The 26,831-nt window shown below is 51.0% G+C and overlaps 1 protein-coding gene across 1 annotated transcript in view; it reads left to right on the plus strand.

Annotated features, from left to right (window-relative positions):
* The window catches only part of LOC147122606 (thrombospondin type-1 domain-containing protein 4-like), a 389,820-nt gene that overhangs the window by 181,274 nt on the left and 181,715 nt on the right, over nucleotides 1–26,831 (plus strand). The window contains exon 2 of the mRNA XM_086007593.1: nucleotides 4,466–4,670. Within this exon, the coding sequence (XP_085863719.1) occupies nucleotides 4,466–4,670 (205 nt within the window). The remainder of the gene's footprint in view (nucleotides 1–4,465; nucleotides 4,671–26,831) is intronic.

Here is a 26,831-nt window from a genome sequence, read left to right on the forward strand (position 1 = left end):
TGAAATTTCAATCTGTGACGTCACCTGTTGCCGGGTGGCCCTTAATTGGCCTGCTGAGCCCGCTGGGTGGGCTCAACAAGGTCAATCAAGTCTAAATCGCGTGGGTTGGCTAGAACTCGATGGAGGCGGGACTACAACCCCGAAAGTTGTAGTCCTGCCTCCAACCCGACTTCTCAATGAAAATCCAGCCCGGGGCCTCAGTTTAACGTCTCACCTGAAAGATGGCACCTCTGACAATGCAGCGCTCCCTCAGTACTGCACTCAAGTGTCAGCCTAGATGATGTGCTCATGTCTGTCCCGAGGGGCTTGAGCCCATGACAGATGAGAGCGCCCACCGCTGAATTTTGAATTCATCCCCCAATGAAACAACAGCACTAACAGCCCTTTTTAAACATCCAGGGCCAAAACATTGAAACAGGACAAGCCAGCAAATAAGGAATATAAGCGCAAGTAACTGAGTTGCCAGGGATTTCAGGGTCAGATTGCCAGGACTCGGGGTCACATGACCCTTGGGCTGCAAGTTGAACAATCCTTCTGTAGGCAAATATAGAAAAATGTCACGGCATCTGCAGGAGGAACTTCTAAACTCTGCAAAAAACACAGTTTGAAGCAATAAATCATAGTTTAGATAGTGAACAATGCAACAGCAGTAGAGCTGGCATCCGCTGAATAAATGGTTTGTACGATACCTTGAGTTTAATAACAAGTCCTGTGTGCAGTTTTGCTTACCAGTTACAGGCTGGCAGTTCTTTTAAGTTAGTAAAATGGCCTGAGTGATCATAGTGCTGTGAGGCATATGGCACAGTAGAAATGGGAAGTAAAATGTTTGTCTTGGTACATTGTACGGAGATTTTATGTCGTAAATGATTTCTACATTTTTTTTTACTGCCAATAGCATATACTCCCAGCTCGTGTACCTCTCTTGGGTGTATGAAGTTGCACATGTGGTGGAGAATTATCTTGATTTTCATTAAAAGAATGCAGATTCGGATGTTCAGCACAAGTTTGAACAAGGTTTATTTAGCAGAGAATTACAAGGATTTAATTGTAGTCAAGACTCCATTCCTATTACTCAATTCATATTGAGCCTTCCTGAAATTGCACAAAAGAACACGCATAAGTGAACGTAGGGATGACTAAAGGACCTAATTTCCTGGCCCTAGCGCTCCAGGAGAAGGTGTACAGGAGGCACAGCACACCAGAAATTTGGATGGAGACCTGTAACATTGGGTCTTCGCTCCCATAGCCCTGCCTCTGAACTTTCTTTCTGCATTTTTTAAGAGGCCTACATCACTACGTCAGAAGTAAGAAGGGCTGGTACGTAAATAGTAAGATTTCATCCCAATTAGGACATCAGGAATGACAAAGGTTCCGTTTGGGGCCCCTCCATTTTACTAGACAATGATACTAATTGTGTAGGTGTCCAGTCACTGCACCCGCTCGAGGCCGCTGACTGGCTCGGGTGCGATTGCATATGTTGCGCGGTCCTAATGCTGCCCCTGTATGATGTCACGGTGACCTGTGACCCGATTTCCTGCTTCAGCGATGGTCACAGGTCATGTGCACACTGCCGACTGTGTTGTCGCATAGTCCAAAATAGGGGAGATAGACTCACTTGATAGTTAAATATCTAACTTATTTATTTAGTTGCTACTCTTTGCCTGTCATACTTCATAACAGCATCAGACAGTCCCTCCATCTTGACTTTCCATTGCAATAAAAGATCCTATAAACATCTGGACAAACGCCTGTCACAACTATTGTCCCACCTTCAAAACCTTTGGTTCCCTCTAACCAGAAATGGAATCTGCATGCACTATTCACTAGTGTCATCCCACTTATTGTGAAGATATTACCATCTTGTCGGTGTCTAACTAATTTTTTCCACCACAATGCTTCCCCTTCCTAACACTGGGTGACATTTAGGCACAGCTAACTAATCTAGTATTTCTCCTAAAGTGGTATCCCAAATGCAGGAACAGGGCTAGAGGATGGCAGCTGATTGTTCTGGTCAGGCTCTGGGATCCACATTCGCTCCCAATCTCTGTGAGCGCACGCACCAGATGAACCAGCCTCAGGCTGCAGCTCTTCCGCTGCTGCAGCAGAAGCTGGCCTCTGCCTGATTTCAGGTTCCTGTGCAATCAACGACGGAATGACCTGGAGACACAGTCTCAGTATCCACTGTCTGCTCCAACCCGTCCCTTCTCCCTGCCTCTGTGTCACTCTGCCCGCTGATCTAAGGGTGCCCCATGACAGGAGTGGCAGTGGTTTGAGTGACCTCCTTTATAAGCCTGTCCATTGAGGTGACAGTTCAGATGAAGGCCTGCAGTGTTAGCAGTCTGAGCATTAATGAGAGAACTGACAACACAAGGCTATTACTGACTCTACTCCAATGCTTGTCTGCATGTTCTCGAACCCATGAAGCAAGGCCCCACACGTACGGGATGTGGACACACTCTATTTGTCACCATGTTGTGGAAGCTCCTAGACACTTGACGCAAGGACTGTAGCTGTCTATCATGCTGCAAAAGTAATCATCTTTTGAAAGCAGGGCCTGGCAGATCTGGGTCCACTGCCTGTTCAGCTGCTTCAGGAGCCACCCTCCCTCTTCCTCCTCCTCATGCACCTCCTATACTTGGCAAATCAATCACAGTGCTCCTCACATATGGGCCGGAATTTTCCGGGGTGTCAGCGGGCGGGATCGGTGGCAGGTTGGGTGGGAAAGTGTTTTTTTTACAGCGGATCGGGAACCCGCTGTCAACCCACCGCAACGCGCCTTTCCCAATGTCTGGTCTGTCAGCACTGAGCAGACCCGACAGGCAGCAGTGGTCGACTCAGTTAAACTAATTATAATGTACTTACCAGACCCTTAACAGACTTTTTTATTTTACTTTTTAACTTTAGCTTCATGGCCACGGGAACCACACTGTTCGGTGACCACGTCTGTCAACCTGAGGCAGGATTTCAGTGGCCATTGCACCAGTTGATTTCTTGACAATTTCAAATGTACAGTAAAACCGCCCACCTGACAGAGATCACTTTCCTCAGCCACAAACTGTTCCCCACTACATTTCGTGATCTAATGAGATTATTGAAACATTTGCGCCACTGCACCCAGGTCCTCCTGACTACATCCCTGCTTGTGCCCTCCTGTGCAATGTGCAACCAGGTTGCGTTGATCTCCTGGGGAGGTCTCTTTCACCCATCGGAAGGGAAGAGGACCTCCCTGCGTGCTGTCACTCCCGCCATAAGCATATGGAGGGAGTCATGGGAGAACCTGGGTGCAGCCCTCTGCCTCTGTGCAGTCATTGTCAGTGTTTGTAGCACCTCTGTAGAACACTGACAGCACAAATGTCAAAACAAAGTTGGTCATGGTTTCTTTAAGGAAACCGGCTGATGACGTGTCATGAATGACGTCGCCAGACCCGCTTCCTCTAATTGGCCCGGGAAACGTGCTGGGCGGGCTTAACAAGCCCTATCAATATAAATTCATTTTACGCAGTGGGATGGAGCCAGCAGCAGGGCCGTGACCCGCCACCGACATCGCCCGCCCCGGACTCGTCGAGGTGAGCAAAATCACGGCCATGCTCTCTCTATATGAAAAGATTTGCATTTATATAACACCTTTCACGTCCCAAACTTTTATAACCAATTTAGTCACTGTTGTAATGTGGGAAGCGCGACAGCCAATTTGCGCACAGCAAGCTCCCACAAACAGCAATGTGATAATGACCAGATAATCTGTTTTAATGATGTTGGTTGAGGGATAAATATTGGCCAGGACCACACTGCTCTACTTCGAAATAGTGCCACGGGATCTTTTACGTCCACCAGCGAGGCCTCGGTTAAACATCTCATCTGAAGGACGGCACCTCCGACGGTGCAGCTCCTGATTTGCATATGCAAGGGTCCAAACGCCTGTTTCAGGCAGGTGCCTGGAATGCCTGAGAAGACATTTTTACCAATATGGCGGCTCCCCTATCACAGGCGCAGATCAGGCAGAGGATATTGCATCCCAAAATTGGTCCGGCCACACTTGAGCACTGTATTTACTTCTGGACATTAAGGCACAAGGGAAACATGCAAGCGGCGGTAAATGGAGCCATCAGCGGACCTTGTGGAAAAATATAAGATATTAAGTAAGGACTAGTTCAAGTTAAACTCCAAATGCAGGACACAGGTAGAAACTGGTAAACAGCAAGTTCAGGACTGATGTCAGGACGCACATCGTACAAAGAATGATTTATACCTGGAATGGTCTCTGGGTTGAAAGAGTGGAGGGTAAAACTCTGGATTCATTCAAGAGGTAGGTAGATACTGTGATGGAGAATTGTAGGATTCTACAGAGGGATGAACTAGATAGGCCAAATGTCCTCTGTCATCTCTATTTATCTTTGCAATGGTCATGGAGTTACATAAAACAAGGAACAGCTGTTAATGTTTCACTTCACTCCTGTCTTTACAGAACCTTGGCTGTGATGAGATACTGGGTTCCAGCAAAGTTGTGGACAAATGTGGTGTTTGTGGCGGTGACAACACCACATGTAAAGTAATATCTGGAACCTTCAAGCAAACCATCATGTCAGTAGGGTATCACAAGATTCTCGAAATTCCTGAAGGAGCTACACGCATTAATGTCACCGAGATGACCAAAAGCAGAAATTACCTGGGTAAGCAGAAACTTCTGTACAAATTCGCTGAGCTTGATTTATAGACAGCATCATGTGGGCCATTTGAAAAAAAAACAAGGACCTGGAAATTCTGCATGGCTTCTCCCGATCTCCTGCTGTAACCACAGCAGGAGCCAAGTGGAACAGCCATTCAGGCTCTTTCCCTGGGGAGGTCCCGCAGATTTCCTGCCAAAGTTATGGCGGGAAATCGGGAGGATTTTAGGGCCAGGGCACTTCTTTTTTTAAAGCTCTAGCTTTCTCCCTATTTTCTTAAATGAAGAGTTTGGGATGGAACCCCTTCAGACCTGGCTACAATGGCCCAGAAATTCGGGTCGGGGGCTTCCCGCGGGTGTAAGCCCCCGACCTGCACTTACCTAGCACGCCGGCCGTTGAGCTGTGGGCCCGCGTGGGATTGCGATCCTGGGCCTGCTCCAGCTGCCGGCGCGCAGTGCTTGCGTATCCCAGGGGCGCAGTTAGTTTGAAGCGTCCCCTGGGATCACATGGGCCATGGAGAGCCAATCGGAGCAGGGACTGCTCCATTCATAAGTTTGACAGGAAGTGCTGTCAAAACTTAGAAATACTACGGCCCCAAAACATCACTAAATCTTCAAATTATTTTTTTTTTAAATCACATTTTTTAAATAACCTATAAATTACATGAAATAACTATTTTAAACAATAATTTAAATTTTTGGAAAAAATAATTTTATTTTCTAACGGGGCTAAAAATAAACTTACCTTTCTTTAAAGTATTTAAAAATAATAAACCTGTGGAAAAAATGTTTCAATTTTAATTAATTCACCACTTACCTTGTAAAAAGCAGGCCTTACGCCTGCTTTTTAAATGTGTAACTCCTGCAGACTTACCCTCCCGGGAAAACCTGTAAAAAAAACGTAAGTTCGATGCGCACGCGCAGCCTCTCCCGCACACGCGTTAGACCTCTGAACCCCTGCTTTCATGGGAACGGAAGTGCCGGTTTCCCGCGCATGTGCAGTGCATGCTGGAAACCGGCACTTCCATTGGGCCTACGGGTGAGTACCCCGTGCGTACTCACCCGTGGAGACCCGAATTTCTGCCCCATTGAATCCTGCACTTCAATCAAGTTGCCAGGGCGCGTGCCTGAGTGCCGAATATTCCAGCCTGAGAGTAGTTCAGAGTGACAGAAAAGAATTGAGTTCATGAAACCCAAGTCTGAATGCAAATTAACTGCATGCATTCTTTGACTTTACTCAGGCATACCTGTACTTCGATTCACTGATTGCTCTGGGCGCTTGGCTCCTTCTCCTTGTGCTGAAGTGGGTCTTATTGGAGAATTGTCAAGGCTGCTAGAGGTGGCTCCCTATCAAGGGTACTTTTAAAAACATTTTACGACAGGAGAGGGTAGTTTTCACATATATGTAATATGATGCACTTTAGTCAACTTTTAGGTAATTATCGTTGAATTAAATGCCAGTTTTTAGCCAATCAAAGTAGCAATTTTTCAAATTGCTCTCTGCTCCCACGTGTATAATTGAAGCAGGGAGGCCATTTTCTGAGCTCATGCTGTCAACAGGAGGTTTTGCCAGTTGGCTGGGCATATCGGGAAATCACAGGCGCACTGCCAACGATTTTCAATTCGAAGTCAGAGGTAAGTAAATTCACTAAAGTTTGAAGAATGAAGATTAGAAAGGGCAGAATAGATCATGTTAATATGAAAACAAGTGAAAATTTAATTTAAAATAAAATATAGCAGAAAGAAATAAAGCTGACAAGAAGATTGTCGGAGAAAAAGGAAGTCAAGCCAAGCACACAAAAAGCAGGCGGAATTGGTCTGCACCAGTAGCGGGAAATCTTCTTCTTAGGCAGTCCCTCGGAACCAAGGATGACTTGCTTCCACATTTGAGTTCTCAGGTGACTGATGAGTCCAATGCGGGACCTACAGTCTCTGTCACAGGTGGGGCAGACGGTGGTTGAAGGGGCAGGTGGGTGGGGTGCTTGGGTTGATGTGCACTCCTTGCGCTGCCTGCGCTTGGCTTCCGCTTGCTCCCGGCAAAGAGACTCGAGGTGTTCGGCGCCTTCCCGGATGCTTCTCCTCCACTTTGTGCGGTCTTGGGCCAGGGATTCCCAGGTGTCGGTGGGGATGTTGTACTTTTTCAAGGAGACTTTGAGGGTGTCCTTGAAGCGTTTCCTCTGCCCACCTGGGGCTCTCTTGCCATGTCGGAGCTCCGAGTAGAGCACTTGTTTTGGGAGTCTCGTATCGGGCATGCGGATGATGTGACCCATCCATCGGAGCTGATCGAGCATGGTCAAAGCTTCGATGCTGGGGATGTTGGCCTGAGTGAGAACACTGACGTTGGTGCGCCTATCCTGCCAATGGATTTGCAGGATCCTGCCGAGGCAGCGTTGGTGGTACTTTGAGGTGCCTGCTGTACATGGTCCATGTCTCTGAGGCATACAGGAGGGCGGGTATCGCTACTGCTCTGTAGGCCATGAGCTTAGTGCCGGGTTTGAGGTCCTGGTCTTCAAACACTCTCTTCCTCAGGCGACCAAGGGCTGCACTGGCACACTGAAGGCAGTGTTGGACTTCATCGTCGACGTCTGCCCTTGTTGAAAGTAGGCTCCCGAGGTATGGAAAGTGGTCCACGTTGTCCAAGGCCTTGTCGTGGATTTTGATAATCAGGGGGCAGTACTGAGTTGCGGGGGCAGGTTGGTAGAGGACCTTTGTCCTACGGATGTTTAGTGTAAAGCCCATGCTCTCGTACACTTCGGTGAAGCTGTTGACAGTGGTTTGGAGTTCAACCGCCGAGTGTGCGCAGACGCAAGCATCATCTGCATACTGTAATTCGACGACAGAGCTCGTAACGAATGGCAGCCCATTGAACAAAGTGCCCAATTTTCTTATCTATTGACTTAAATCGGCAGCGGTGGGAATCAGGAGTGGTGTGAATCGGGAGCAGTGTGAATCAGGCACGACGTGAATCGGGAGCGGTGTGAATTGGGAGCGGTGTGAATCTGGTGCGATGTGAATCGGGCGCGGTGTGAATTGGGCGCGACGTGAATTGGGAGCGGGTTGAATCGGAGCACGGTGTGAAATGGGAGCGGTGTGAATTGGGAGCGGCGTGGATTGGGAGCGGCGTGAATCGGACATGGCGTGAATCAGGCGCGGCGTGAATCGGGCATGGCGTGAATCAGGAGTGGCGTGAATCGGGAGCGGCGTGGATTGGGAGCAGCGCGGATTGGGAGCAGTGCGAATCGGACACGGCATGAATTGGGAGCAGCGTGAATCGGACGCGGCGTGAATCGGGTGCGGCGTGAATCAGGAGCGGCGTGAATTGGACGCGGTGTGAATCAGGCGCGGCGTGAATCAGGTGCGGCGTGAATCGGATGTGGCGTGAATCAGAAGCGGCGTGAATTGGACGCGGCGTGAATCGAGCATGATGTGAATTGGGAGCAGCGTGGATCGGGAGCGGCTTGGATCAGCAGCGGCGTGGATTGGGAGCGGTGTGAATCGGACGTGGCGTGAATTGGGCGCGGTGTGAATTGGGAGCGGCATGAATCGGGAGCAGCGCGGATCGGTAGCAGCACGAATCAGACATGGCGTGAATCGGGCACGGCGTGAATCGGGAGCGGCGTGAATCGAACGTGGCGTAAATCGGGAGCGGCGTGGATCGGGAGCGGTTTGGAACAGGAGTGGCGTGAATCGAGCATGACGTGAATCGGGAGCGGCGTGGATTGGGAGCGGTTTGGATCGGGCGCAGCGTGAATCGGGCACGGCATGAATCGGGAGTGGCGTGAATTGAGCGTGACGTGAATCGGGTGCGGCGTGAATCGGGCGCGGCATGAATCAGACATGACATGAATCGGGAACGCCATGAATCGAACTCGACATGAATCGGGCTCGGCGTGAATTGGGCACGACGTAAATTGGGTGTGGTGTGAATCGGGAGCGGTGTGAATTGAGCGTGGCGTGAATCGGGAGCGGCGTGAATTGAGCGTGGTGTGAATCGGGAGTGGTGTGAATTGAGCGTGGTGTGAATCGGGAGCGGCATGAATCGGGAGCGGTGTGAATTGAGCGTGGTGTGAATCGGGAGCGGTGTGAATCGGGAGCGGCGTGAATCGGGAGCGGTGTGAATTGAGCGTGGTGTGAATCGGGAGCAGTGTGAATTGAGCGTGGTGTGAATCGGGAGCAGTGTGAATCGGGAGCGGCGTGAATCGGGAGCGGTGTGAATTGAGCGTGGTGTGAATCGGGAGCGGTGTGAATTGAGCGTGGTGTGAATCGGGAGCGGTGTGTATCGGGAGCGGCGTGAATCGGGAGCAGTGTGAGTTGAGCGTGGTGTGAATTGGGAGCGGTGTGAATCGGGAGCGGCGTGAATCGGGAGCGGTATGAATTGAGCGTGGTGTCAATCTGGAGCGGTGTGAATTGAGCATGGTGTGAATCGGGAGCGGCGTGAATTGAGCATGGTGTGAATCGGGAATGGCGCGAATTGAGCGTGGTGTGAATCGGGAGCAGTGTGAATTGGGAGCGCCATGAATTGAGCGTGGTGTGAATCGGGAGCGGTGTGAATCAGGAGCGCCGTGAATTGAGCGTGGCGTGAATCAGGAGCGGCGTGAATCGAGGGCGGCGTGAATTGAGCGTGGTGTGAATCGGGAGCGGTGTGGATCGTGAGCAGCGTGGATCGGGCACTGCGTGTTTCGGGAGTGGCATGAATCGGGTGCGGCGTTAATCGGATGCCACGTGAATCGGGCGCGGCATGAATCGGGTGCCACGTGAAACGGGCACGGCATGAATCGACCGTAGCGTGAATCGGGCGCAGCATGAATCGACCACAGCGTGAATCGGGCGTGGCATGAAACGAGCGCGGCGTAAATCGAGCGCGGTGTGAATCGGGCGCGATGTGTTTCGGGACTGGCGTGAATCGGGCGCGGTGTGCATCGGGCATGGCATGAATCAAGCGTGGCGTGAATTGGGCGCGGCGTGAATCGGACGCGGCGTGAATTGAGTGTGGCGTGAATTGGGAGCGGCGTGAATTGAGCGTGATGTGAATTGGGAGCGGTGTGAATCGGGAGCGGTGTGAATCGGGAGCGGCGTGAATCGGGAGCGGCGTGAATCGGGAGCAGCATGAATTGAGCGTGATGTGAATCGGGAGCGGTGTGAATCGGGAGCGGCGTGAATCGGGAGCGGCGTGAATCGGGAGCAGCATGAATTGAGCGTGGCGTGAATCGGGAGCGGTGTAGATCGGGAGCGGCATTGATCGTGAGCGGCGTGGACCAGGTGCCACGTGAATCGGGCGCGGCATGAATCGGGCGCGGCATGAATCGGGTGCCATGTGAATCGGGCATGCCGTGAATCGACCGCAGCATGAATCGGGTGCAGGCATGAAACGAGTGCGGCGTAAATAGAGTGCGGTGTGAATCGGGCATGACGTGTTTCACAACGGCCGTGAATCGAGCGCGGCATAAATCGGGAGTGGCGTGGATCGGGAGCGGCGTGAATAGGGTGCAGCATGAATCAAGCGTGGCCTGAATCGGGCATGGTGTGAATTGGGAGCGGCGTGAATCGGGCGTGGCTTGGATCGGGCGTGGCGTGAATCGGACATGACATGAATCGAGACCGCCGTGAATCGAGCACGACGTGGTTTGGGAGCGGCGTGAATCAACCGCAGCCTGAATCGGGTGCGGCATGAATCGGGTGCCACGTGAATCGGGCGAGGCGTGAATCGACCGCAGCGTGAATTGGGTGCGCTGTGAATTGGGAGCGGTGTGAATCGGGAGCAGCGTGAATTGAGCGTGGCGTGAATCGGGAGCAGCGTGAATTGAGCGTGGCATGAATCGGGAGCGGCGTGGATCGCGAGCGGCGTGTTTCAGGAGCGGCATGAATTGGGTGCCACCTGAATCGGGCGCGGCGTGAATCGGGCGTGGTGTGGATCGGGCACAGCGTGAATTGGTAGCGGCTTGAATCGGGAGCAGCGTGAATCAGGCGCGATGTGAATCTTGAGCGGTGTGAATCGGGCGCGACGTGTTTTGGGCGCGGCGTGAATCGGGCGCGGCGTGAATCAGGCGCGACGTGTTTTGGGCGCGGCGTGAATCGGGATCGGAGTGAATCGGGCGTGACGTAGATCGGCACGGCTTGGATTGGGAGCGGCATGAATCGGGAGCGGCGTGAATCTTCAGCGGTGTGAATCGGGCGCAGCGTGACTCAAGCGCAACGTGAATCATGCGCGGCGTGGATTCGGAGCGGCTTGCATCAGGCGCGGCATGAATCGAGCGCAGCGTGAATCTTGAGCAGTGTGAATCGGGCACAGCGTGTTTCGGGAGCGGTGTGAATCGGGAGCGGCGTGAATCGTGATCGGCGTGAATCGGGCGCAAAATGGATCGGGTGTGGCTTGGATTGGGCGTGGCGTGAATCGGGCGTGACTTGGATCTGGCGTGGCATGGATTGGGAGTGGCTTGCATCGAGCGCGGCATGAATCGAACGTGGCGTGAATCTTGAGTGGTGTGAATCGGGTGCAGCGTGAATTGGGCACGACGTGTTTCGGGAGCGGCGGGGATCGGGTGCAGCGTGAATCAGGAATGGCATGAATCTTGAGCGGTGTGAATCGGGAGCGCCGTGAATGGAGTGCGGCATGAGACGGGTGTGCTGTGAATTGGGTGCGGCTTGAATCGGGAACAGAGTGAATTGGGAGCAGCGTGAATTGAGCGCGGCATTAATCTGGCGCGATGTGAGACAGGCATGGTGTGAATCGGGGTTGGCGTGAATCGGGCGCGACGTGAATCGAGCACGGTGTGCATCGGGAACGGAGTGAATTGGGAGCAGCGTGAATTGAACGCGGCATGAATCAGGCATGGTGTCAATCGGGCGCAGTGTCAATCGGGCATAGCATCAATCGGCCGCGGCGTCAATCGGGCGCGGCGTGAAATGGGCATGGTGTGAATCAACTGCAGTGTGAATTGAGCGTGGCGTGAATCGGGCACGGCATGAATCGGACGCGGCGTGAGTCGGGCGCGGTGTGAATCGGGCGCAACGTGAATTGGGTGCGGCGTGAATCAGGCGCAGCGTGAATCGGGCAAGGCAAGAATCGGGCGCAATGTGTTTCGGGAGCAGCGTGGATCGGGCACGGCATGAATCAGGACTTGCGTGAATCAGGAGTGGCGTGAATCAGGAGCGACATGTTTCGGGAGCGGCGGGAATTGGGCGTGGCGTGAATCAGGACTGGCGTGAATTGGGAGCGGAGTGAATCGGACGCGGCGTGAATGGAGTGCGGCATGAGTTGGGCGTGCTGTGAATTGGGTGTGGCGTGAATCGGGCGGAACGTGAGATGGGCGTGGTGTGAATCGGGGGTGGCGTGCATCAGGCAAGACGTGAATCGAGCACGGCGTGCATCAGGAACGGAGTGAATTGAGCACAGCATGAATTGGGAGCGGTGTGAATTGGGAGCGGCGTGAATTGTGCACGACGAGTTTCGGGAGCGGCATGGATCGAGCGCGGCGTGGATCGGGAGTGGTGTGAATCGGGCGCGATGTGTTTCGGGAGTGGAGTGAATTGGGAGCGGCGTGAATCGGGAGCCGAGTGAATCGGGAGTGGAGTGAATCAGGAGCGGTGTGAATCGGGCACGGTGTAAATCGGGCGCGGTGTGAAATGGGAGCGACGTGAATCGGGCACGGTGTGAAATGGGAGCGACGTGAATCGACCACAGCGTGAATCGGGCGCGGCATGAATCGAGCGTGGCATGAATTGGGCGCAGCGTGTATCGGGCGTGGCGTGAAATGTGAGCGATCTGAATCGGGAGCGATGTGAACCTGGAGCGGTGTGAATTGGGAGCGGAGTGAATCGGGAGTGGAGTGCATCGGGAGTGGAGTAAGTCAGAAGTGGAGTGAATTGGGAGCGATGTGAATCGGGCATGGTGTGAAATGGGAGCGACGTGAATTGGGCGTGGCATGAATCAGGAGCGGTGTGAATCGGGCGCGGTGTGAAATGGGAGTGACGTGAATCGGGCGCGGTGTGAAATGGGAGCGACGTGAATTGGGCGTGGTGTGAAATGGGAGCGACGTGAATTGGGCGTGGCATGAATCAGGAGCGGTGTGAATCGGTGTGAAATGGGAGTGACGTGAATCGGGCGCGGTGTGAAATGGGAGTGACGTGAATAGGGCGCGGTGTGAAATGGGAACGGTGTGAATCGGGCGCGGTGTGAATCGGGCGCGGTGTGAAATGGGAGTGACGTGAATTGGGCGCGGTGTGAAATGGGAGTGACGTGAATCGGGCGCGGTGTGAAATGGGAGCGACGTGAATCGGACGCGGTGTGAAATGGGAGCGACGTGAATCGGGCACGGTGTGAAATGGGAGCGATGTGAATCGGGCGTGGTGTGAAATGTGAGCGATCTGAATCGGGAGCGGTGTGAACCTGGAGCGGTGTGAATTGGGAGCGGCGTGAATCGGGAGTGGAGTGAATTGGGAGCGGAGTGAATCAGGAGTTGAGTGAATCGGGAGTGGAGTGAATCGGGAGCAGCGTGAATCGCGATTGGAGTGAATCGGGAGCAGAGTGAATCGGGAGCAGAGTGAATCGGGAGTGGCGTGAATCGGGGCAGAGTGAATCGGGAGTGGCATGAATCGGGAGCGGAGTGAATCGGGAGCGGCGTGAATCGGGAGCGCGTGAATCGTGAGTGGAGTGAATCGGGAGCGGAGTGAATCGGGAGCAGAGTGAATCGGGAGTGGCGTGAATCGGGGGCAGAGTGAATCGGGAGTGGCGTGAATCGGGAGCAGAGTGAATCGGGAGCATTGTGAATTGGGATCGGCATGAATCGGGAGCGGAGTGAATCGGGAGCGGCGTGAATCGGGAGTGACGTGAATCGGGAGCAGCCTGAATCAGGAGGGGCATGAATTAGGAATGGTGTGAATCGGGAACACCATGAATCGGAGTGAGATGCGAATTGGGAACGCCGTGAATCGGAGTGCGGTGCGAATTGGGAACGCCGTGAATCAGAGTGCAGTGCGAATTGGTAGCAACGTGAATTTGGGAACGGTGTGAATCGGGAACGGCGTGAAGCAGAATAGCGTGAATCGGGAGCGGTGTGAATCGGGAACGGTGTGAATCGGGAGCAGCATGAATCGGGAGCGACGTGCATTGGGAATGGTGTGAATCGGGAACGGCGTGAATCGGGAATGGTGTGAATTTGGAACGGCGTGAATTGGGAATGGTGTGAATCGGGAACGGCGTGCATCGGGAATGGTGTGAATCGGGAACGGCGTGCATTGGGAATGGCGTGAATCAGGAACGGTCTGAATCGGGAATGGTGTGAATTGGGAATGGTGTGGATCGGCAACGGTGTGAATCAGACGTGGCGTGAATCGGAGCGCGGTGCGAATTGGGAACACAGTGAATCGGGTACGCCGTGAATCGGAGCGCGGTGCGAATTGGGAGCGGCGTGAATTTGGGAACGGCGTGAATTGGAGTGCGGTGCGAATCGGGAACACCATGAATCAGGAACGCCGTGATTCAGAGCACAGTGTGAATCGGGAGCAGCGTGAATCGGGAATGGTGTGAAGCGGAGTGCGGTGCGAATCGGGAAAGCTGTGAAGCAGAGTGCGTTGCGAATTGGGAGCGGCGTGAATTTGGGATCGGCATGAATCGGGAACAGCGTGAAGTGGGAGTAACGTGAATTGGGAATGGTGTGAATTGGGAATGGTGTGAATTGGGAATGGTGTGAATTGGGAATGCCATGAATCAGGAATGGTGTGAATTGGGAACGGCGTGAATCGGGAATGTTGTGAATCGGGAGCGGCGTGAATCGGGAATGATGTGAATTGGGAATGGCGTGAATCGGGAATGGTGTGAATCGGAGTGTGGTATGAATCGGGAATGCCGTGAATCAGGAATGCCGTGAATCGGAGTGCGGTGCAAATCGGGAACGCCGTGAATTGGAGTGCGGTGCGAATCGGGAACGGTGTGAATCGTAAACAGTGTGAATCAGAGTGTGGTGCGAATCGGGAACGGTGTGAATCGGGAACAGTGTGTATCGGAGTGCGGTGCGAATCGGGAACAGCGTTAATCAGCATGCGGTGCGAATCGGAAACGGCGTGAATCGGGAACGGTGCGAATCGGAAATGGTGTGAATCGGGAACGGTGTGAATTGGAGTGCAGTGCAAATCGGTAACGGCGTGAATCGGAAACGGTGCGAATCGGAAACGGTGTGAATCGGAAACTGTGTGAATCGGGAGCGGTGCAAATCGCCGTGCAGTGCGAATCGGAAACGGTGTGAATCGGAAACGGTGCGAATCGGAAATGGTGCGAATCAGGAACGGTGTGAATCGGAGTGCAGTGCGAATCGGAAACGGTGCGAATCGGAAACGGTGCGAATCAGGAACGGTGTGAATCGGGAACGGCATGAAGCAGATAGCAGTGCGAATCGGGAATGGTGTGAATCGGAGTGCAGTGCAAATCGGGAACGGCATAAATTGGAGTGCGGTGCGAATCGGGAACGATGTTAATCCGAGTGCGGTGCGAATCGTGAGCGGTGTGAATCGGGAGCAGTGTGAATCAGGAGCGGAGTGAATTCGGAGCGGCGTGAATCAGGAGCGGAGTGAATCGGAAGCGGAGTGAATCGGGAGCAGTGTGAATCGGGAGCGGTGTGAATCGGGAGCGGCGTGAATCGGGAGCGGCGTGAATTGGGAGCGGTGTGAATTGGGAGCGGTGTGAATTGGGAGCGGTGTGAATTGGGAGCGGCGTGAATTGGGAGCGGTGTGAATCGGGAGCGGTGTGAATCGGGAGTGGCGTGAATCGGGAGCGGTGTGAATCAGGAGCGGCGTGAATCGGGAATGGTGTGAATCGGGAGCGGCGTGAATTGGGAGCGGTGTGAATCGGGAGCGGCGTGAATTGGGAGCGGTGTGAATCGGGAGCGGTGTGAATTGAGCGTGGTGTGAATTGGGTGCGGTGTGAATCGGAAGCGGCGTGAATTGGGAGCGGTGTGAATCGGGAGCGGCGTGAATTGGGAGCGGTGTGAATCGGGAGCGGCGTGAATTGTGAGCGGTGTGAATTGGGAGCGGTGTGAATCGGGAGCGGCGTGAATTGGGAGCGGTGTGAATCGGGAGCGGTGTGAATCGGGAGCGGCGTGAATTGGGAATGGTGTGAATCGGGAGCGGTGTGAATTGGGAGTGGTGTGAATTGGGAGCGGTGTGAATCAGGAGCGGCGTGAATCGGGAGCGGCGTGAATCGGGAGCGGCGTGAATCGGGAATGGTGTGAATCGAAAGCGGAGTGAATCGGGAGCGGTGTGAATCGGGAGCGGCGTGAATCGGGAGCGGCGTGAATTGGGAGCGGTGTGAATCGGGAGCGGTGTGAATCGGGAGCAGCGTGAATCGGGAGCGGCGTGAATCGGGAGCGGCGTGAATCGGGAGCGGCGTGAATCGGGAGCGGCGTGAATTGGGAACGGCATGAATCAGGAGCGGCGTGAATCGGGAATGGTGTGAATCGGGAGCGGCGTGAATTGGGAGCAGCGTGAATCAGGAGCGGCGTGAATCGGGAGCGGCGTGAATCGGGAATGGTGTGAATCGGGAGCGGTGTGAATTGGGAGCGGTGTGAATTGGGAGCGGTGTGAATTGGGAGCGGTGTGAATCAGGAGCGGCGTGAATCGGGGGCGATTCTCTATGAGCTTGTTTCGCGCTGGTGGCATAGACCAATTTCACCCCAAAGTGTTTAAGCTGCACATTACAGTAAAAAGCTATGCTGACATTTGAGTGAATTGTTTGCTGTAATCTCAGTTTTATTGTCACAGTGTATGAGCTGAAAACGTAGAAAACTATTTGGTTCAGGGAGACAGCAGTTTCCTGAACTTGGCAACGATCTAAAGGTTTATACCATTCTGTTAGCTGAGTTACCTGAATAAATCCATTTGATATTCAATTGCTTATTTTCATCTGTATCCTTTCATTTCCCACCACTACAGCATGGTTCAGTTTCCAAGAGCTGCTTTCACTCTCGAGTCTCAATGTTTTAAACCTAGTAGTCAGATTTATTTGCAAGTTGAATAATGCACAGAGGCAAGATACTGTAACAGCTCAGTAATTACAGGGGGTAGAGTTTCCACTTTGGGCGCAATCGGCGATTCTGGCGCAAATTGCGGCCATTTTGAAAAGTGTTTTTTTTCCCCCCTGAGTTCGAACTCATTTGCATATCGCCAAACGCAAAACCTGCCATGAACCAGCGCAATCGGGCAGCGTTTTAAAATGTAATTCTTTTATATTTACTTTAAAAAATATTGCTTGATCTATTTAAGAGTGGTAACTTGGTAAAGTCTGGCTAATACAGCTGAAATTAGATTTATCACAAAAAATAAGCATTTTAAATCACAGTGTCAATCCAACACCTGTGAGTAAGCCGATTTTAAATGACTGAAAATGACTTTTAGAAAATATACAGAACTATTTTCTAGTTAGATTGGGGTACCGTAGTCAGTTCCTTAGCCCAAAAGATCCAGCTTAATTTTAAGAGCCTCCTCGAAGGCCTGCAAACGTACGCCATTAGCGGAAACTCCCGATGGTGACTAATTCACCCTGGAGGCATGGCCGAGTTTTGTAGGGAGGCCCACAAACATCTAGCGTGATCATTTTAAAACTAGCACAAAAGGTTGAGGAAAATCGAGTTGCTCTGAATGCAATTTGCGCTTAAAATTCCACAATCTTTTGTGCTATTTCGGCCGATATCAGGTGAATTTTGCCGAAAAAACAGCAAAAATCGAGCGGAAACTCCAGCCCTTTGGGCATACCTGGGCCTGTACCTGCAAATTTCTCCATAATAAATCCCAATGTCCACAGATATAATGGAGAATGCCTTTGTAAACTTGTCATCTACAGACTCATACCTGTACCTACGGTACGTAGCCTTTCCCTTCATTTTTGTCTTCCATTCCTTAACCCCTGCCCCTTCAGTCTTGGCAAAAGCTGCTCATTAGATGAAATGCCTTTTGAGGTTCCCCAAAGGCTTTCATTCTGACGCTGCCCTTTAATTGTCCCCATTCCTTGAAATTTCATGTACACGCAATTTTCCTCTTCCAACCAATAGGCTGCTCCCCAAATCTATACAAGTTTGCACCTGGTGCTATAAATAATTATTCAAATAAGCTTACCCAAGAGAAATAAGTGCTCTTCGCACTTGACAGGGGCAATTTTCAAAGGACACCCGCCTGTTTAACAATGATAATATGAGTGCTTAGACCCCGAAAATTGGGTCACAGTTTGCTTGTCTGTTCTGCACCAGAAGGGGCCTTCTCTTTCCTAAAATTGGCAGGCACCTATTTAATCTGTTCAGATGAGGGTCCTGCGCTTGTTTAAGGACACAAATGCCATTTTCAAAAATTTTAGCCCATTATTCGGCAGTTCTCCAATGGGCCCACAAATCCTGGGTGGGAACAATAAAGAGAGCATCATTTCCTGTGTTATTTAAAGGGATCATAAGATGATTTCAAGTAAATCACCGGTTTGTTCATTTTGACAACTAGTGTGCTGCTTTTGCTGTCTTGGCTGTTGTAGCCGAGATTAAACTTTACAAGAAGTTACCTGGCTGAGTCTACAGTGCAATTTTGACCAGAGGCTTATGACTAACCTCAGCTTGGCATTATCGGTTTGGTGATTGGGATACCATTGTAGCCGGAAGAAGAGGGAAAGAAGCTGCAGGCAAGAGCCAGAGAGAGGAGGTGGAAGGAGGGAAGCTTGCAGAAGGGCTTACCTCACTAGAGTGCACAGGCCAAGAACTTTATACCTGCAGTTCAGTGAGGAGCTGTTTATGAGGAGGCTCCACTTTTCCAGGCAGGCTGTTACAGAGCTGTCACCTGCTGCAGCACCGACTGCAGCCCAACACCAGGTCATGCTTGTCCTTACCTGTGGCCCTGAATTTTTATGCCTGCGGGGGTCATTCCTGGCTGCTGCAGGTCACATTAGCAACATTAGTCAATCTGCTGTGCATACCTGTATCTAGCAGGTGACGGATACACTCTTCACCAGAGCTAACGGCTTCACCATCTCCCCTGTGGAGGCAATGAACCAAGAAGCCAGCGCTCTGAGCTTTGCCAGGACTGCAGGCTTCCCCCCAGGTGCAGGGCACCATCAGTTGCACACATATAACCCTGTGTGCTCCAACATAAGACCCCTGAGTCTACATGAACACGAAGGGCTTCCACTTGCTGAACGTTCAGCTGGTGTGCAATGACATGCAGTGCATCATGCAGGTCTGTGCCAGGTTTCCTGGTCGCCTACACCCTGTGCCAGTCCTCAATTCTCTCTCTCTTTTGCCCAGACCATTGGGCCAGAGGTGGTCTACTTGTGTGTGTGTAGCCACTCTATGGGCCACCAGCTTGTCACTGAGTGTGTGAGGGAGAGCGTTCAGTCTCAAGAGAAAAGAAGAGGAAGATGGCTAAGCAGCCCATGAGAAGCTTCCTCCAGTCTCACCATCTGCCAATTCTGCCCTCTCCCTCTGCCCTCGATTGCCGCCTCCTCTATTGATGGTGGCCCTTCTCTGGACCTGGAGAGCTCCCTCTTATTGAGCACCAACTTTTTCTGAAAGAAGAGTGGGAATGTGTTATTTTTGACCTGTTGAAGGGATGTGAAGATGTCTTGTGGCAGCTTAGCATAGTGTGCATGGTGAGAGAAAGAAGCAGCCGGTGTTGGGAAGAGTAGGCTGCAATTGTGAGGGCAGTAGCAGGTGCAGAGTGTGCAAGTGAAAGCAGAAGGAAGTGCATTGAAGTATGCTGCTGTGATTGGAGGAGCGAGATGGGAAGTGGGGTGGCAAGGCTTGTACAGTAGAGTGGTGCAGGGTTGTGCAGATTGTAAGAAAGCGATGCATGAGCTTCTTGCCTAAGCAGCTGTGGTCAGGTCATTGAATTTTGTCCTACAATGTTGACAGATCTCTGGTGTCAGGTTCCTGGTATTCACAGGCTCGACAGCATACATAAATTCACTTGGCGCATACGACATTCTCGGGTCAAACTTCTGCACCTGATCATCATTCCTTGTATTTGCAAAAGACCATCTTTCAAAGATTTTACAAATACAGTAGAACAATTAGCATTTTACGGTCTGGTTCAACAGTAATGATGTCACCATGCACAAACTGATTGTGCTTGCTTGTGAAAGTGTTAGGGGGAAAAATTGGAAATTCAGCGGGAGGTTAGCGGCGGTGGTAGCCGATAGCGCCCCGTGGTGCTGCGCCTCCGGCGATTACATCATCGACGTACGCGGCGCCTCGCTCACGCCCCAGCCACAAATCTCGGCTGCGCCCGCTGGCCTATCGCCAGACGATATGTCCGAAAGGCTCAGGGTGGTGTTTGTGTGGCCATGGCGGCGGTAATTAAAGGGGCAGGTGCCAGGCAGCCATTTTTTTTCTGGCCGCCTGCCAGCACCTGCCCCCTTCCCCTCTTTCATTCGGGGTGCCAGCCGCGATCGCTCAGCCCGGCATTCCTCTTGAGTTTCGGGCTGCTCTCCTGGTACCCCATTCCCCGGTGGTCCAGCAGGTGCGTGCAGCACTAGGCCCCTCCCCTTTAATCAGGGGAGGGAGGTCTGTAATACCAGGAAGGAGGGGGAGCGCTTCCAGCAGCGCCCCGCCTCCTGCTTGGGGTGCTACCACTGAATTTACGGCACAGGGGCGCTAACTTTTTCGGGGCGCTAACTTTTTCGGGGCGCTATAAGTAGCGTTCTGGTGAAGTTAGCGCCCCAAAGGGGGCACCACCGAATTTTTCCCCCTTAATGTTTAGTGCGACCTTCTCAACCTGTGCATATCTTGCCCCTGTATCATTCACTAAACATGATGGCTTTGCAAAGGGTTGACATTGATCATGTTAATTGACTACATCTAGAAGAATTTGCATGTTTTTTAAAAATGTGAACATAGCATGTGGTCAATAGCTGAGACATTAATTCTACCAGCTTAATGCCTTGACTAGTGATCACTTCACCAATAACTGACAGCTCACATTTGTTACACAAATACACACTTGCCTTTATTGAGTTCCAGGTTGACTCTTCTAATAACTTCAATTACTACAATTCAAGTCTGTCATCATCTTCCTCTTTGGATGGGCCCCACTCTATTATGTCATCTCTTGATGAGTCAACACCTTCAGTGCGCTCATATATAATATGAATGGTTTTGTGATACACTCAAGGGGAAGGTGTAAGCATAGTTTGGAACTTATATCATCCAATTTCACTTGCCAGAAACCACAGGAGGCATTTAACTTGCTAAAATATTTTACTGAAGCCCCATAAATTTCTAATGCGTTGGAAAATTATAATCTACTATTATAATAGACTTGTTACGTTTCTGGGATCCAAGAACATTTGCAATTTATCATTCTTTTTGTCACAATTGCTAACAGGTTTGCTTATTCATTTATTTTCTTCATGACATTTAAGTCCTTCATTCTGTCAAGCTCCATTTTCCTGCTACACATTTTTCCTGCCTTGCTGCAGGGATGGATTACTGGGCAGCATGTTGACAGCTGTGATCCAGTGTTGACATGGCAAACAATCCAATCCTTCAAACAGATCTTTGTGTCGTGTAGATTTTCTATACCGTGACCCCGATTTTAACTGGGGGCCAGTTTTTGGTGGAGTGAGTTTTTTTGTGTCAGTTCGAAACTCACCCGCTGCGGTGAAAAAAAGAGGCTCGTGGTATTTAAGCTCCCGGGGCCACATTTGACAGAATGGGGGATCGATGGGAATCAGCGCAGAATCGTGTGGTGCAGAGGCCGGCAGGTAAGTGCGCAGGGTCTGCTGCCGGGCCATTCCACGAGGGTCCCTGTGATCGGCGAGGAGTGGAGGGGGGAGATTATAGCAGGATGACCTAGAATTTCTTCATGGCTTCACAAGGAAAGAGAAAAATATTTTTAAACATACAGTTTCGGGACTCTTCCAGCCCCGATACACTTGCATACTGGATTGGCCTGGCAGGAAACCCATTGCCGTTTCCCGCTTGGGCCCCCGAGTAAAAACTTCAGTCAGGTCCCATTAACTTCACTGGATGATATGTTAAAAAGGACCCTGCCAACGTTGGACAGAGGTCCCTGCCGTCCGCTCAGGGCAAAAAGTTAAAATATAAACGAAAGGTCGTCGACCTGAAACGTTAACACTGTTTCTCTCTCCACAGATGCTGCCTGACCTGCTGAGTATTTCCAGCATTTTCTGTTTATATATTAATTTAAATATAAACTGCTAACATCCTGGCAGTTTCAAGGTGGCTAAATAACGTGGGCAATTTTAACCGCCCACCCATCAGGTAGGCAGGTAGGGTTATAATCACTTTGAACCTTGACTGTGAGTCCACTTTTCAGAAGATGGATAGCAAAATACCGCTGTATTTTGCTATCGTACTAGTGTTTGGTTCACTGCCACACCTCTTCTAGGAATGCCTACCTTGAAGAAGTTCTGCTCTTCTCTTCAACGGGATCTCCATTTGGCTCTTCAACCTTGTTCATCTTCATTACTTTCAGTTTCCCTTCTCGTGTTTGATCAGGTATCTGCCAAGACTCGGTTTCACAGCCACATCATTTTCCTCAGCAACTGTCTCCGGTTCCGACTTATTCCACGTGGATTCCAACTAAGCTTCCACCCTTCGTGCTTCGGATCCACCCAGGATTACAAATATCTCCAAGATATTCATCATTCCTCGAACTACTGCTCTCGCCGCATCCTGAGATCCACGCTCAACGCCATGTGGCGCCACATGAACACTCTCGACCTCTCTCTTCAGCAACACCGGCGCACTCTATCTCAAAGCTGTCCCGGTCCACAGTTCCATTTCATCCTTCGACTCATCCGACGCTTCAACAAAAAACTTTTTTTCTTCCTTTCCGATGTCAAGGATCGCAAGCTTCATCAACTCTTGGACACAAACGCCCCTCCGGAACCTTCTTCCCCTTCACTTTCCTCTGACCCCACTTCTCCCAATCTCACCCCCTGCCACGTCTTCCCTATCCCCTCTGACCTTCCACTCTCTGACCCCGAACGATCAGTCCTCAGCAAAGGCCTGAGCTTCATCCCCTTACGCCCCCACCTCAATTAATTTCGAGCTCAGCACGATGTTGAGCTCTTTTTCCGCCGCCTTCGTCTCCGTGCCCACTTCTCTGGCCAGGAGTCTTCCCCCCGCACAACTGACCCTTTCTCCCACTTGCAGAATTCCCGTTCTACTTGGACCCCTCCCCCTGGCCTCTTACCCTCTCTAGATCTTTTCATCACTAACTGCCACCGTGACATCGGCCGTCTCCATTTCTCTGCTCCCCTCACTCACTCCAACCTACCTCCCTCTGAACTTGCAGCACTCCATTCTCTTAGATCCAACCCTGACATTGTCATTAAACCCGCTGACAAGGGTGGTGCTGTTGTTGTTTGGCGTACTGACCTCTACCTAGCGGAAGCTGAACGCCAACTCTCCGACACATCCTCCTACCTCCACCTGGACCATGACCCCACTACCGAACATCAAACCACCGTTTCCAAGACTGTCACTGACCTCATCTCCCCTGGATTAGTGCCATGGGATCTTTTACATCCACCCAAGAGAGCAGACGGTGCCTCGGTTTGATGCCTCATGCGAAAGATGGCACCTCCAACAGTGCAGCATTCCCTCAGTACTGCACTGAAGTGTCAGCCTAGATTGTGTGCTCAAGTTCTGGAGTGGGGCTTGAACCCATGATCTTCTGAATCAATGGCTAGAGTGGCTGCTGCTAAGCCACGGCTAACATCTGATTATGGTTTTAATACAACGTTATTCACTTCAGCCTCTGCAAACAAGCCCCATCTTTGGTCTTCTGCTAGAGCAGCCTGGATTAAACTTGGTGGATAATTGACATGTTCTCCTACTGACTACTGTGGGAATGTCTTTAACGTACACACTCAAAATTGACATGAAACATTGACACTTACTGAAGTTAGAGAACATCTATAAATGTTCACACTATAGGATTGATCTAGCTCTCTCCCAGCAGGGACCGGGCATTTGCCTGTGATTCATGTTTCCTGCATGTGCTACTTCCAATGGGAGTGCCAGATCACAAGTCCAGCCTTCATATCATTACAGGTCTGAGGCTAACAAATGGAGAGAGAAGAGAAACCCAACATGAACTAGAGAATTTTAGCACTCCCATTTTTAGCCTTTGATAAGGTTTAGGGTTCCCTAATGATGCTGGACTAATCTCCTGTAGGCATGAGTTGGAATTGTCCAACGGTTGGTAGACTCTGGTTCCTTTAAATTGCATTTTGTGCAGAAACTTGAGCCCCCAAGGGAGGCGGGGGGGGAGCGAGGGGCAGGCGAGCAAGAAGCTCACACGGTCGCACCAGCGACAGGCCAGCCCCCGGGTCTCATCACCATATTCCAAGACCACCCGATTCCTGCCGGAATAAAAGGTGGAAGCAGAATATCGGACAGCTGGACATCACCACTGGGGACCCAAGGGTACAGTCTCTGGTACAGGAAACTCTCTGGTATCTGGCACCGACGGGACCAGGATGGTGCCGGTTGATTAAAAATTCTGGATGACGGAGAGGGTTATCTACTGAGGCTATTTTTAACAAACAAAAATTTAAAAATCAAGAAATGTGCAGTATACAGTAATTGGGTACTCCTGGCAGCGCGGGAGAGTCAGACTCCTGTTATTGAGGTGTTCCGACTTCCGACAGCGCCAAGAAGCCGAGTAGTGGCAGTTTGGAGAACTACTACCCCCACTGAACAACTCGGCCACCCGGGAGACTCGGACTCGGCAACATTTCCGGCTATTGAGGTGTTGTTTTCAGAGTATGAATTTTGCCGGTTAATAGAGAATTCCAGATATTTAGGTGCCGTTTAAACGAGAGTTTCCTGTACTAAGATAAGTTGTCGGGGTGGTCCGGGGGGGTGGGGGTTGTTGGGCGATGATCACGGTCAGGGGAGAGAAAGGGAAGCCTGGGACAGGGCGGCCCAAGGTTTACTTGTGGGGCCTGCTCCTTCTGGCCCACAAGTAAACAGTTAAAAGTTTAAAAAATCCAACCTTGCTGGGTCTCTTCTGGCCCTGGCTTCAGTTAGTGAGAGCCCTCCATCAGCACTGTGACGACTTGCGTGGCCTGGGGTTGAAAGCACATTTTGGATCCAAATTACACCATCGGCCCCCAACACTTGAGGCCTTACTTGCTTCCCAAAATCCAAAAGTTAAAATAGTGCCTGGCGGGGGAGTGTGGTGTGAACGAGGAGGTAAATACTCTGCCCCTATTTTAAAATAGTGCCTGGTGGGGGAGTGTGGTGTGAACGAGGAGGTAAATACTCTGCCCCTATTTTAAAATAGTGCCTGGCGGGGGAGTGTGGTGTGAACGAGGAGGTAAATACTCTGCCCCTATTTTAAAATAGTGCCTGGTGGGGGAGTGTGGTGTGAACGAGGAGGTAAATACTCTGCCCCTATTTTAAAATAGTGCCTGGCGGGGGAGTGTGGTGTGAACGAGGAGGTAAATACTCTGCCCCTATTATAAAATAGTGCCTGGGGGGAGTGCGGTGTGAATGAGGAGGTAAATACTCTGCCCCTATTTTAAAATAGTGCCTGGTGGGGGAGTGTGGTGTGAACGAGGAGGTAAATACTCTGCCCCTATTTTAAAATAGTGCCTGGTGGGGGAGTGTGGTGTGAACGAGGAGGTAAATACTCTGCCCCTATTTTAAAATAGTGCCTGGCGGGGGAGTGTGGTGTGAACGAGGAGGTAAATACTCTGCCCCTATTTTAAAATAGTTCCTGGCGGGGGAGTGTGGTGTGAACGAGGAGGCAAATACTCTGCCCCTATTTTAAAATAGTTCCTGGCGGGGGAGTGTGGTGTGAACGAGGAGGCAAATACTCTGCCCCTATTTTAAAATAGTGCCTGGGAGGAGTGCGGTGTGAACGAAGAGATAAATACTCTGCCCCTAGTTTAACCCATCCTTGTCAGGCGCGGGGGGTTAAAATCAGGGCTCTGGTCTTTGGTTGAATCTGTGTCAACCCAAGTTGTCCATTCCACATTGACTGGGAAAATATCGCTGAGAAATATGTTACGTGCAACAATCTGATGGCTCCTTATTGCTTCATCTCTTGGCCTCACTTATAGCCTCCATTGCAAAAATGAAATAAAAAGGCTGGAAAGCTGAAGTAAAAACAGAAAATGCTGGAGATATAAAGCAGGTCCATCATCGTCTGCAATATTAACAGACCCACCAATATGTTGACAGCCCTGTTGTGTATTTCCAGCTACCTCCAAAATGTTTAGTTTTATCTTTCCACTGAACACCTTTTAACTGTCTATGAATTGAATACAAATCGTTACCCAACACATTAACAGTGCAGCAACACTGAAGCTTGTCCCATTGCAGCGACCATCAGACCTTCAGATTAGAAGCGGGATGAAGATAAAGTTTGGGAAAACCTTACTACCACTCACCTTGGTTAAGGCACTTAATGTGCCACAGTGAACAATGTCGCACGTTGGTCTGGCTGATACCTGTCACACATACCCACACATCCTAACAGCTTTGTGCCCTTAGGAAACATAACCATGGACGTCTCTCGCCTTCCCTGCTCTATGCAGAGTCCATGTCTGATTATCGTATCATGGACTTCTCTCTCCCCCCGCAAACTGCATAAAGAGTCGATCTCTAATTATTATACCATGGACTTGTCTCTCCCCTCCCTTCCACCCAGAGCCCACGTCTAAATATTGTTTTATGGACTCATCCAGCTCTATCCAGAGCCCATGTCTGATTATTATATCCTGTACTCTTCCCCTACCCCGTGTTGATCTCCTACTTTAAGGAACACTAAAGGGCTGATGTTCCAAATATGTAGTCCCAACACTGCCCACTGAGAGCGCGTAGCAGGAAATCTCATATGCACTCAGAAAATCAGCCCTTAATTTCCTTCCCTGAAAGAAAACTTCAAACAGTGTTGTTAATAACTCTCTGGCCCTCTATCTCCTTTTCAACATATACCAATCCAGCTCCTTTCAAAGGTGTCAGTTGACCCTGACTCAATTCCCTTCTCTGGGAGTTTGCTCCCCGCTTCCACTATCCTGAGAAGGAAAAACACTTTGGGGGAAAAGTTCAGTTGTTTGCGCCTCCTGTTAGCGCCTTAAGAGGGCGCCAATTGGGGCGCAAAGCAACTAGAGGCCGGGCGCGGCGATGTTTGCGCTGCTCGCGAAATTAACGAGACATTTTGCGGC

This window comes from Somniosus microcephalus, chromosome 2 (assembly GCF_052327205.1).
Source record: "Somniosus microcephalus isolate GS21.2 chromosome 2, FLI_Smic_1.0, whole genome shotgun sequence".
Lineage (NCBI taxonomy): Eukaryota > Metazoa > Chordata > Chondrichthyes > Squaliformes > Somniosidae > Somniosus > Somniosus microcephalus.